Source organism: Takifugu rubripes, chromosome 20 (assembly GCF_901000725.2).
Source record: "Takifugu rubripes chromosome 20, fTakRub1.2, whole genome shotgun sequence".
NCBI classification, from domain to species: Eukaryota; Metazoa; Chordata; class Actinopteri; order Tetraodontiformes; family Tetraodontidae; genus Takifugu; species Takifugu rubripes.
In genome coordinates, this window is record NC_042304.1 from 5,967,943 (window position 1) to 5,981,165 (window position 13,223).

General features: G+C 48.3%; 2 protein-coding genes across 3 annotated transcripts; one reads left to right on the forward strand and one right to left on the reverse strand.

The window, feature by feature from the left end:
* The first annotated feature begins 1,925 nt into the window (after positions 1-1,925).
* Positions 1,926-8,008, forward strand: il12rb2 (interleukin 12 receptor, beta 2a). The gene is made up of 16 exons (XM_011614720.2): positions 1,926-2,082; positions 2,257-2,374; positions 2,539-2,805; positions 3,177-3,300; positions 3,379-3,569; positions 3,650-3,792; positions 4,026-4,170; positions 4,961-5,028; positions 5,398-5,608; positions 5,677-5,859; positions 5,936-6,037; positions 6,113-6,259; positions 6,362-6,499; positions 6,706-6,802; positions 6,880-6,967; positions 7,037-8,008. Exons 2-16 carry the CDS (start codon positions 2,305-2,307, stop codon positions 7,487-7,489), a joined length of 2,427 nt encoding a protein of 808 aa, XP_011613022.2. The 5' UTR covers positions 1,926-2,082; positions 2,257-2,304; the 3' UTR covers positions 7,490-8,008.
* Positions 8,009-8,109: 101 nt separating this feature from the next.
* On the reverse strand, positions 8,110-12,634 carry serbp1a (SERPINE1 mRNA binding protein 1a). 2 transcript variants are annotated; one of them, XM_011614721.2, is made up of 9 exons: positions 12,263-12,634; positions 10,943-11,120; positions 10,708-10,854; positions 10,521-10,589; positions 10,112-10,186; positions 9,789-9,957; positions 9,651-9,695; positions 9,389-9,574; positions 8,110-9,307 (listed from the first exon to the last, which is right to left on the reverse strand). In XM_011614721.2, exons 1-9 carry the CDS (start codon positions 12,516-12,518, stop codon positions 9,251-9,253), a joined length of 1,182 nt encoding a protein of 393 aa, XP_011613023.1. In that variant the 5' UTR covers positions 12,519-12,634; the 3' UTR covers positions 8,110-9,250. The 2 variants fall into 2 exon arrangements, with proteins under 2 accessions (XP_011613023.1, XP_003974071.1); XM_003974022.3 differs by having other exon boundaries at positions 10,521-10,592.
* Positions 12,635-13,223: the final 589 nt, after the last annotated feature.

Consider the following 13,223-nt stretch of genomic DNA (forward strand, 5'->3'; position numbering starts at 1 on the left):
GAGTCTCGTACAATCGTGAGGTCCAAATGTCATCGTGTATGAGGTTGTGGAGGCAGGGAATAGAGCTGACAACCCTAGGGTAATAAGTAACAAGTCCATTATTTTAAAGCCTGTGGTGGTTTTCTATAGAACAACCATCTGGCTGGAGACACGTGGCCTCTGGTGTGCAGGAAGAACATTGTGAGCAGAAGTTTATGAACTAAATCTGAGAGACTTGCTGCAGAGTGTCAATGACCTTGATGTTCCTTTTTTGGATGAATTTCTCAATTCTGACCACTAAAATCTGCCCTTTGAAAACAGTGAAACCTCAACAGCAGTATCTGCCTCTATGAGAGCAAACAGAACTGAGCCCGTAAAAGTTAACCCTTGTGTGGTGTTCTAAAGAAGCATAGTTGCCATGGTTACACCTTGTGCCAGCATTTGTGAGTTGATATCATGTATTTCAGGGTTGTTGGTTAGATTAGCATGTGAAGTTATGTGTGAAACCCTGCCAGCACACGCCCAGTGTGTATCACAATGCGCCTCTGCCTAAAGCGTCGCTCCGACATGCTGTTCAACGCTGTTCTAAAGACTTCCTGACAGCTTTCTCACTTCCTCCAGCAAAGATCAAAACATCAGGTGGATAGAAGAACGCCGCATGTTGCCTCAGACATGTGACATCCTCTGACCATAGACCCTGGTACCGGCTCATAAAAAACTTTAAACCCCTTTAGGGAAAAGGAGAAACCTGAAGGAGAGCTACAGATGAGGGATCCCTGGGATCCACACGCCTTCTCCAGATCACCTCTCAACTCTCCATGATGCTGCGATCGGTTGCTTTAGTACATCAGCACATCCGAAGCTGGGGAAAGTCCCCTCCTGCACAACACAACAATGGTACCAGATGGTAGCCTTCATGTCCTCGGGCTTGGTTCCTCGGGCCTGGTTCCTCGGGCTTGGTTCCTCGGGCTTGGTTCCTCGGGCCTGGTTCCTCGGGCCTGGTTCCTCGGGCTTGGTTCCGTGGGCCTGGTTCCTCGGGCTTGGTTCCGTGGGGACATCACTGCAGGAACACGTCATTCATAAGCAGCAGCTGAACATTACGGCCTTCACAGATTCAATATCGGTGGTTAACTGATCCGTGATCCGATGGGTTTTAAAGCATTTCTGCCACATCCTGTGGGTAAAGATGAGAAGGATTGGTAGATGGCTGCAGAGCCACGAGCTGATGATGCGAGCATTTACGCACAGGGCATGATGGGAAATGTGTGAGGTCAAAGGTCCTGGTGTTGAATTCTGCTGCATGCTGGCAATACAAACAATCAAACCCAGAACCTGGGCCTGTGTTCAGAACTCAGCTGTCCTTGTGCTTTTGTTTTTTCCCCAAAAAAAGATTATTAATAAATGCTTTTTTTGCAGACCTTTAAATTCTGCTGAGTTGTGTTTTACTTATTTAACAAATTAATTTGTTAAAGCTCTGGTTAATAAATTTTAATTGTGCAAAAGATTTTAAGTAAATTTGCTTTTCCACTTTACTAAATTAGCTTTTTGGTTCATTTTACTTGAGTATCGATACTACTGGTAACTTTTAGATTCCAATGAACCAGATTTAAGAATATTTACCTGGATTAAGAACTACATTTTCCATCACCACCCACCATGCAGGGCCCAGGGCCCTTTCACTGACCTGTAATGACTTGGGCTGCACATTCGGATGTTTTCAGTGGAAAAACAATGCTGAGCTTATGAGACAGTCCTCACAACACGTATTTTGCTCGTCGTCACTAGTTAAGATGATCTTTTAGCATTTCGAATGTTCAGGTACTCGGTGAACGTCTCTCTCTGTATCTCTCTCTCTCTCTCTCTCTCTCTCTCTCTCTCTCTCTCTCTCTCTCTCTCTCTCTCTCTCTCTCTCTCTCTCTCTCTCTCTCTCTCTCTCTCTCTCTCTCTCGGTTTGTGAAAAGCTCTCGGCAGTAGGCGGCTTAGTGTGGCCGCGTCTCTGGATCCGACGCTGCGCAGTTGTTCCGGAGGACGTGACGGCAGTCAAGTGCTTCAGGCGTCTCAAAGGCCATAAAAACTAGGGTGATAATGGGATGTGAAATCTCGGTGAGCAGACTTTGTTTTGTCTTCTTTTATTTCCACCACTCGGCTTCAGATTGGTGGTTTTAGCTCTGCGCGTTTACGCGTAACGGCAGCAAGTGGGAGATAAATAAAAGTCTTGTGCGGCGAATATAGAGATAACAATTAGACCTTTAAGAACAGATTATGGTTTGTTTTAAGGTAAAAAATCTAGTTCCAGCAGCTCACAGAGACCAGTGCTGATGACTCATGGCGGTGATGTTGCCATCATGGACCTTCTTCACCGCTGTCATCGTGCTGGCCCCGCAGCTCTGCGCAGGTAAACGCGTTTTTAGATTTAATTGCTTACAATACGAAGGCAAAGTTTGTGACTAACATTTTGTGCAGTTGCGACCATTTCCTCCATCATAATTAACTCTGTAATCCATTGTTATGTATAAATGAGCGATTTACTGAACGTAAAATCTCTATTTACGCCTCCAGGCGAGAACTCCTGTTCCATCATGTCCACTGCAGGGTCCGTGGTGGAGCTCGGCTCCAGTTTTAAGGTCTACTGCACCTTTAAGTGCCCGTGCAAGTGCAAGAGGTCCATGTGCAGCGACCACCCGCCCAGCCTACAGGGTCATGAAGTCTTTAACTCAACAACTGTGTATTTTAATGTGGCGAATATAACCATGAACAAGACCTACAGCTGCCAGTGTGACTGTCCTCAGGCCCCTGACTCCTGCGGCATGGACATCTTCACTGGATGTGAGCGTAAAATCTTTCCTCACACGTTTTCTTGGGTCGCTCCATCGCAGCACTTTGATGTTTCGGGGAGGTTCCAGTTCCAAACTCAAAGTGCTCCCGAGTGCTTCGCAGTGTACTCTGCTTTACACTTCAGCTGCTGTGGAAAACTAAAGATGTTTTGCTTCCTCAAAACTATAAATTGCGCTCTTTGCTGTAGCTGTGACTATTTCAAGCTTAAATGCACACACAGTCAACAAAAACGCAAACAGGAGACAGACATTGGCGTTAAATGTCCCATTGGACCTCTAGTGATTCTGAAGGATCCAACTAAGAAAACACTCACAAAAAGTCAGTGTTTTGGTGTTCTAGTCAAACCATTTTTGGGGTTTCAGATGCACCAGCTCTCCCCAGCAACATTTCTTGTGTCTACGAGGTCCAAACTAATGACAGCAGGACTGTTTTGTGCACTTGGGACCGAGGACGGGACACCTTTCTGACCACGAATTCCTCGCTGTGGTGGGTCTGCCAAACGTCCGCTCACCAAACGCTCGCTGGCACCAGCTCTCTAACAGAGTTTGCTCACGTGTGTTTCAGGGTGAGAACTCCGTCTGGACAACACACCCCGGGACCGGTCATGTACGCCGTCTCCAGGAATGGCGCTGACTTCCTTTCGGCCAGTTTGGCCGTTTCCGGCTCTGTCCAGCAGGTTTCTGTGTGGGTGGAATCCAAAAATTCTCTGGGTTCTGCAGAGTCCGTGCCCATCAACTACACGCTGAGTGACATTGGTGAGACGGTGAAAACAGGGGCTCTGTTCTCTCTCTCTGAGTTTCAAGTTTGTGATGTGTAACGCTCGTTTCTAAAACAGCGATGCCATCGGCCCCAGATCTCAGCCCCCCCACCTGCTCCTCTCAAGAGTGCCTCATCAATGTGACGCAGTCTGTGAGGGTTGAGACCCTGGAGATCCAGTACCGGTCAGAAGCAGACGCATGGACGTCGCTCCCAGACTCGGTAAGAGGTGTGTTTGGCAACCTCTCGGGGCTTTTTTTGACAAAGAAGCCGAGCTTGACGCTTTGAAACCACAGAGAGTCCTGCAGATTCAAAGCCAAAGTCAGAGATGAACGTAAACCTTTGAACTCTTACTGCTGCAGAAGCTAAAAGACGCAGTGCACAGCAGCAGGTGTTACTGAGCACCGTTCAGACTTTCTGAATCAGGCAATTGACGCATTTCTTCTGCCTCTCAGGGGGGGCAGGCCACTCTGACCCTGGCCCGGTCTATCTCTTCTCTCCGGCCCTACCGGTTGTACCATTTCAGGGCCAGGGCCAGATTTAAGACAGGAGTGTGGAGTCAGTGGAGCGCAGATGTGTCCAGCTGGACTAAAGAAGAGGGTAAGAACAGTGTTCATTCTACCTGCGGTTAAACACGCCATCATGGATCTTTATCCACACAAGTGATCAGATCATATCTGCATTTTGGGTTTTGTGAGCTTATCAGGCGCCCAGTGACTGTAGATAGGATCCCTTTAAGACGGAGGCATTATTGAGCTGTGGCCTGTAACGCAAATAGAACTGGGTCTGAACATATGGCTCTTAAAGAAGGGGAGAAGACGACATGAGTCTGGTCCTGCTCAGGGTTTCAAGTTTTTTTCTTCCCGCCATTGCTTTAAGAAAGAAGATAATCTTGATCCTAAGAGATAGTGTATAAATAATGTCAAGTTGGAGTGAACTAAATAGAAACAACGCTGTGTATTTAGAATTCTGGTGTGGTCATTTATGTTTACGCCGCTTTAGCCCTCCAGAAGAGACACGGCATGGATTCCCATCACTGTTAATATGCTTTCATTCAAATTTATGGGCCACGTTTCGAAGAAAATCAACAAACAAGCAGTGCATCCTGATTTGGAAGAACTGAATATCTAGATATCTCTGCTCCAACTCACCACGAGGGAAGTGCGACTTCAAATGACCAGGCCGGAAAAGAAACCTCATTTCAATTTACGAAACCTCAGGTGTCACTTCAAATGAAACGTGGATGTTTTCATTGATTCAGACAGCAATGGGGTTTCTCGGAAGTGTTACTCATTTCCGCCAGATGTGAGGTCTGCGGAACTTTTCACAAAGCTGCATCATTCAGGAATTTTAGATGTGAAGTTGCTTACTGAGGAACTATTTGTTTCAGCTCCTGCCACCGAGCCGGATGTCTGGCACGTGGAGGCTGATGTTAAATCCCTGAGAGTTTACTGGAAGGTGAGTTTCAAAAACGGTAACAACAGCGAGGGCTTCGGCTCCTTTAGGACCGAGGAGATGTCTCTGAAAGGTCCTCTACCAGGAGTCCAGTGACCCTGAACTGAAGCCACTGCGGCCTGAGGGCCTACGCCAGGAGAACATGGCTTGTGTCACGCTAAACCGCTGCTGTGGGTGTGCAGCGCTGCAGCCACAGTCACGCTTTCCAAGCTTCCTGCTCTGTTTTGAGCAATTTAAAGTTCAACCCTTGACCACTATGGCTGAAAGAGTTCTAAGAGAAACCTGACAGTTTCACTTCACAAGAAAAGCAGCGCTGAACAGAAGTCATGTGTCTCCTGGTTTTTTCCGCACGCTTCACACCTCTGACTGTAGGAGGAGGATCTTTCTGCTGCCAGAGGGAAGATCACGCAATACACAGTCAGCGTCCACAGCCCGAACTCTGGCCTGGTCTTCAGCGCCACACTCAGTGCCAATGCCAAGAACTGCACTGTCCCGTTTGGTGTCGGCTGTGGAGTGAAGGTGCGGTCTTGCACCTCCAAGGGGTGTTCCCCCCCTGCCGAGATCAGCCCACGTCACAAAAAAGGTTCTAGCGGCAGCTGCTAAGTGTTTCCGTTGCACAGCTCAGACACTCACGGCCACCTTCTGTTCCAGCCAAGCCCCTCCAGATTGCGCATGAAAAAACGGACCAGAGCTCTGCCGCCATCTCCTGGAGAAAGGCTGAGACTGCAGAGCGACAGGCGGGATTCGTGGTGGAGTGGTACCCCGAGGGCCACAAACTGGAGGAGCTCCAGTGGATCAGACTGGGAATCAATGACAGTCGTGCTCTATTAACAGGTGGGACGAGGAAAATGACAACAGGCAGGCTGAAGTGAACCCCTCCATCACACTTCACCCTGTGCCTCTTTTACAGGACTCGATCCTTTTGAGTGTTACGCAGGAGCCGTGTACGCCGTTTACAGGGACAACGCTGTGAGTGGCACTGGATTTACGGGCGTCGCCACTTCAGAATCTGGTAAGATCTGAGCGCTGGACCGCTCGGGCAACAACTAGAAGACTGGCTGGATTTCAACTTTTCTGATCTCTTCAGTCCCTGCGGCCGTTCCGTCAGTCCTGGAGAAGGTCGAGGGGAGCAACGTGAACGTGAGCTGGATGCAGATTCCCAGGGGCCAGCGTGGAGGTTGTATCACCGGCTATACCGTCTATTTGGAGAGCAGCAGCGGCGACCGACGAGTTTGTAAGAAGCGTTAATCTGAGGGGTTTTATCAAGCCGTGTGTGGTGTTGTATAAAATAGTCCGTGTGTGTGTGTGTGTGTGTGTGTGTGTGTGTGTGTATCAGTCTCTGTAGCAGCATCAGAGAAGACATATGGGCTTGTGGACCTGCCACCAGCCACCTACACCCTGTGGATGACCGCTTCAACGTCTGTGGGGGAAGGCCCGATCGGGCCGAGGTCGAAGGTCAAGTTCTTCATCCAGCGTGAGTCACTTGTGCCGCTGACATAAAAACCAGTTCAGGACATTCTTGAAACGTACCTCCCTACTCACACATCGGCCCCCAGCAGGAGTTCAGGCTCCAGCAGGAGTTCAGGCTCCAGCAGGAGTTCAGGCTCCAGCAGGAGTTCAGGCTCCCGGCAGCCGACACGTTCACGAGCTTTGACGGCGGTTTTATTGTAACTGTTGCAGAGGCGCCGCTTGTGACCCTCCCACTGGCGGCTGTGCTCATCTCCATGATGGTTCTCCTCCTGATGTGTCTGTACCAGAGCGCTGCAGTGAAGCAGAGGTCAGAGAGAAGCAGCCGATGTGGATTTGCTTGTCAGAAAGTGTCCTCATAAGTGTTTCTGCCGTGACGCTCCACAGGGTCCGGACGTACCTCCAGAGCCTCCTGCCCGGGAAGGTGCCTGACCCCGCCAACAGTAAATGGGCCAAAGAATGCGTCCTTCAAACGGTACCCAGACAAACACAAACGCTCAGTGGCATCTGGCTCGTCTCTAAGACGGCTCTCTGATTGATGCAGGGGAAGATGAAGCTCCAGCTGCAGTGGAGTATGTCTACTGTGACGGCAGAGGATGATCCCATCCTGGTGGAGGTTGAGGAGCTGCCACAGCAGAGCCGCCACCCCGAGGTGCCAGGCGCCTCCTCTCAGCCCCCGTCACCGAGCCGCCTGAGCCCCGTCTCCAAGCCCACCGTACTGCTCTACCCGCTGACCACCTACATCAAGAGCTTCTCTCACGACTCCAGCAGCTCAAATCAGACCTCTCTGGAAACAAACGCCACCGTGGACTACATCTCCGCACACGAGCCCGAGCCTGAAGACGAGGAGGAGGAGGAGGAGGAGGAAGAGTTTCCAGAGATGACGGGTTTCTTCCCCAGTCACAATTTTTTCGGAGATTCGCTGGAGTTTGGAGGAAAGCTGACCCTGGACACTGTCAAAATCAACTGTGGGGAATTCTTCCTGAACAATTTTTGAAAGCAAATAAAACGATCATCTTTGTTATTTTGTGTGTGCGTGTGCTGCAGAGAACACCAACTACCTCAGAAGAAAAACCAGGCTACTGTAGCTCAAGGACAGCCTTTCAAAACCTGCTTTGATGGTTCATTTATGCCTTAGTCTGAATTTCTTTGCAGAGGGACACACTAACCACCAAAAACTGTTTTTTATGCCAGGTTGAGAAGGCACTAAGTGAAGAACTTAGAACTATAAGCACACGCGTCACTTGTAAAGTTCGGATCCAGAGGCTTCCGACCGAAGACACCGTCGCAGTATTGTCAATTCCTTGTTACAAATCTTAAATGTAGAAATCACGTTTTAACTTAAAAATCTTGTTGGTTGTGCTGTATTGTGCATAATGATTGACCATTTCCCACGTGAACAGTCCAACTGCAGCTCTAAAGCCTGTAGCTTCTGCTGTTTTGAGCTGAACACCGACATGCTTGTGTAGCGCACCTCAGGGGAAGAGACCGGGTAAAATAAAGCGTTTGAATCAGATCCACTCGTGTCCTGACCAGTATCTGTCCGCACCCGTTTTGCATTGAACACGAGGAGCATTTGGAAGACTTTGGCGATTTAAAAAAAACATGTACAAAAACATTTATCGACCACCTTTATTTACCGACAGAGGTCTCCAATAGCAGGGCTGGATTTCACACATTCCTAAAGCACTTCAGTTGTCCAACACAATGAACTGTATTTCTTTCAGAGCAATTATGCAGTGGTGCCACCGTGGAAGGAAGGATGCTACAGGTCAAGTCAACACTTGAGGAAAGGATGAGCACAGAAGAGTGCAGGAACAGACTTGTGGGGGAGACATTCCCCCACCCTCCCGTCACTCTTGAAAGCAAAGGCGTTGATAATCCTGCACACGGTAATCAAAGACAAAACAGGCGAGGATGAACAGCATCCCAAAAACATCACGCGGTTATTCCTCCAAATTTATCTCCCTGACGTCCTATGACCGGCACGTCGAGAGTCCGTGTTCCTCAAGGGTGACCTCATGTCTCAGCTTAGTACAAAAAGAACCATAAAATAGATTTAAGCGCCGTTTTATATATGCATTCAAATGTAGACGGCATCCTCAGTTCAAAGAATAAGGCATGTCCTAGTTGCACCATGTGAAATACAGTCTATGAAAGAATTTATGAAAATAGATAAGAGGCTGATCATAGAAGAATAGACCTCCAAGACGATATCCCAGTGCTAAAAGAAACTAAAACGGTTCTGGAAAATCTCAAATAGTGGCGTGATTACGTCATCAGGAACAACCTAGAGTGGCAGTGCTTATGAGCTTGGGTCGGAGCCCCACAGTGCAGTGTATTTTAAAGCGAGCAGGCGATGGCTCACACCAAGCTAAAGACGCTCTCCTTAAGCTAACATCTCAAAATGCATATTTTCAAGCAGCAAATACAGCGACGCACGGTGCATAACCTCTGAAAAAAATACTGTATGAAAACATCCCTGCTACTTTGTTTCCAAGTACAAAACCTCTACCAATAAGTTGCTCCAGAGTAGCAAGAAGTCCTTGTTTTTTGTTTTTTTTTATTAATTTTTTTCCCCTATCTTTTGTTTTTTTATGGATTTAATTTTTTTTGGATAAAACTCAGTCCTTAAGTTGAGTGCCGTGGACACTTTTCTGCAAGACTCCATTTTGCTGAAGGTTCCAGGAACATGCAAGCCTCGTGGTGGAGGTGCTTCAGTGGTTCCTGTTGGCCTGAGGGACAGCCGCTGCTGGGCTTAAGCCAGGGCTGGGAAGGCCTCTGGATCATCCACATTGGGTGCAGATGCAGAAGACTAAAACAGAAAAAACACAAACATGTTAGATTTTTGTTCATTTACCATTTTAAACTGGGGGCGGGGCAGGGGTTGACCTACCTTATCAGACCTCGCTGGGCGGACCGGCCTCGGAGCTTCACCACTCGGGGCGCCGCGTCCACGGCCCGGGCGTCCAACGCGTGGGCCGCCGCGTCCACGTCCTGGACGGCCAAGGTCTCCAAAGTTGATGTCCAGTTGGGACGTGATGTCGTTGGCTGGCTTCCGGAAGTGATGAAGATCGTCCAACTGAGAAAGAATTCAAAGCGAATGTTCAGCCTCGCGCATGTTTCCACCGCGTACACGTGTAGCAGCAGATTGTTACCTTGGCCTCTTCAGTCTCGGGCTCAATCAGCTCAACTTTCTTATCCTGTGTTGGAGGAACGCAAAGCGTCGACATGAAATGAGCTTCATCGGGGACACAAAAGGGTTGAGGACAGAGAGCATCCCAGCTCCAACTCACCTCTGCCTTGGACTTGTGCAGCACAAATCCCTTCTGCCAGTCTTCACCCTCCTTGACTTTGCGGATGTTGAACTCCACCTTGGCGCGCTCCTTGTCCTGCATCGCCTTCCATTCATCCAAAGTCATCTCCTTAGGTCCTTCATCCTTCACTTCTTCAGCCTCGTTTTCCCTTTATATTCATATAAAGCATTAATCATGTGTACATGTGAAGGAACCCGCTACAACACATTAGGCTACTGATTATTAACTGGTCGATACAACCAAGTACGATTAACAACAAACTTGCTTCCTTTTAACTTACGTTTCATCAGCACAAGACTTACTTGTTCTCAGAGTCAGCAGGTGGATGCTCCTCTCCTTCGGGGTTCTCCTCAGTGACGTTTGACTGGTCAAGCTCGCTAGGAAGACAGAAAAACCATCAATGCCAGGAATATTCACTGTACACAAGCATCCTAGCATGTTCACAGAGTTTAAGACACCAGATTAATTCCCCCTTTAGATATTTTGAACTATGAAAAAGGTCAACTGATCACTCAATAAACTGCAAATGAACAGCAGCTTAATGCTAGAAGATCCACTCCACTGAGATTCATCCACTCTAAATGTTAGTTTTAAACTCTAAACAAACAGATCTGACTATAAAGCCAAGTCTGTTAATAGAACATTAAATGAGAAGGCAACTCTTGTGTGCTGCAGCTTTAAGGTTTTGTTCTTCTTTTAAAAAAAACTCACTTCAGTTCATCCTTGACGGTGCCCCAGTTGTGAGATCCTCCTCCTCCACGTTTCTCCTCACCTTTCAGACTACTGAAACAATTACTTTCATCAGGATTTCGACATAAACACCAGGGGAACGTCTTCAACCGGACATATGCACCTCTCTAAAACCAACGTTTTTGGCTTACAGAAGAAAAGCACTTACGATCGATCGCTGCCGCTGTGTCTATCGAATTCCCGTTTGCCTCTAGAATCAAAACCATCGCTTCGGCCCATCCCGCGGCCTCTGCCTCCACGGCCTCCTCTGCCACCGCCACCGCCACGGCCTCTCATTGGCCTATCGCCGACAGGTCTTAAGATAAAAGAGTACAGTTTTGACAATGAATGGGAATTATCTGATGTTGAATTACTCCACTGCGTTGATTGGAAAATGCACTCACTTTTCCACTGAGAACTCGCCTCCCTCAGGTTTCTCACCACCTTCGCCAGCGGGCCTCTCAAAGCGGCGTGGGGGCCGCCTTTCCACGGGCCTTCTGTCTGCGGGAGGTCTCCCCTCTCCGCCCTGGGGTCTGGGTCCCTCGCCTTCCGGTTTGCGGACCATTCTCCTCATGCCGGCGCCTAGGACGGAACCACAGCAGGAGGATTACGCAACAAAACTGACACGCTTCAGTGTAACAGAGTGAAAGTGTCACCTGAACCCAAATGCACAAAAAAAAAATACTTTTCTGGAGGCAAAAAGAAACTTTGAAAAAGGTGGGCGAGCTACATTGTGACAGGAGTAAAAACAGGCTGGCTGCGTATTTGTGGGCTTTTCAAAAAAAAGTGCTGATTGGTTCAATCACTGGATCACTCCCGAATAATACCTATAGTGTTACTCCGTGGCACACGGTTCACTGGCCCTGGATCCGTGTCACAACAAGTCCCACCGATCGCCCCAGCTACCAAAATAGGTCGCCTCCACAACAGGGCAGCAGCTGGCTGCCCCGCAGTCCCAGCACCTGTCTTATCCTCTCCCCTCCAACATGAGCACGCATGGCAGCCTCAAAATGATGGTAGCGAGCTGGGTGCCGCTGAACCTGCGTCCATTTTAAGAGCCAATTCCTGGTTGTGAAGCACGCGCTTCAGGGGGGGCGTAATGGCTCGAACACGCTGCAACACACGCAAAAAACCAGCACAGGAAAGACGAGGCCCCGCGACACGCCAATAGCGTGCACGCACTGTGCGCCAATGGAGAAGTGTCACTGCTGGGGCCGTGCGTTAATTCACCGCACAATACAACCACGAGGTTGGGCACCATGTGGGCGGCGCGGCTTCTAATACCCCACAAATCCGCTTCGAGTACCGTCTTTTACCAACTATTACTTTCATTGTGCACAATGCATGTTGATGCGTCTTTACCGACGCTACTGACTTGAACAAAAAGAAGAGAGATCTAGCGCAAGTGGCCTAACAGCAGGTCATGACTTGACAGAGGCGTTCACGCAATTCCCGTGCAACTTTGTCTTGGGCTGCCTCTGGGGTCGAGCCGGTTGGACAGGGCCGAAGGCAGCACTGTAAACCAGCTGTGAATGTGAAGCGCTCGCCCGACATCCCAACACTTGTGCTGTCAATGTGGCCTCTTGACAGCCAGCAGCAACATAAAAGCAGCCGCGTGGTCCTCGTGTTGCTATGGTTTAGCAAAGCCTTGTTAGCTAGTGTGCAACCAATGCATCCTGTTAGCCTGTCAAGCTACTGTCCATTACAACATAAATACAACCTACCATCTTTTTTCAGTGGCACCGGTGCCTGAATCTCCACCTTTTTGTCGACCAGTGGGGTCTTTCGGTCCTTCTGGGACTCTTTTTTCGACTGTTTAGCAGCCTGAGCTGCTGTCTTGGCGGCAGAAGGAGCAGGAGCCTCCTTCTTCTTTACTTCGGCTTGCTTCAGCCGCTCATACGGATCCGACTCGTCGTCAAATAACTGGTCGTACCGATTAGTTATGGGACAGCCAAAACCTTCTTGCATTTGTACGGGCATGATGGCGCCCCTTCAGCAGGATTTTCCTCCGATTCTGCGAGGATCGGTGCGAATACTTCGCTAGATGAAGCCACAAGATGGCTGGGAAAGGACCTTCTTCTCTTCCGGCGCGATTAACATCCGGGACTCTGGTGTTGTGGCAGGTGGGGCACGTAGTTTTTGGGAAATGAGGTCCAGTTGACATGAATGTACATTGCTCCTCTCAGACCTACATTACCCAAAATGCCATTCTCTCGCGTGGCTCGAATTATCTACTGTAAGAGTGCTTTCACGCACATGCCGAGTTCTTGTTTTCCTCCCCAGTAGAACTTCTCAGACTTTTATTCTTATTTTTAAAAAAAGTAGATTATTCCTTTCAGGCGGAGACCGTATACAGCTTACTAATTTGAAAAACTTGACAAAATATTCACATTACATTTGTGGAAAATAGGAAAATCTGACCTAGCTTATTCTAAGGACTAACATTAGACATATGGTATTTAAACTAAGTCTGACAAGTATTTAATGTTAATTTTACAGGCCTTATTTAAAATCGGTTGGTGGAAACAATTAGCTACGTATATTCACTGCAGGTCCTTGAGTTTAAAGATTAGATTTTTATTTTATTTTTTTGTATTATAGGAAGAAAAACAAATCATCATTCTGTCTGGGCGAAAGAATCAATAGTAAATCCATTTTTTACTAAAGTGTTTTACATTTGAAAGA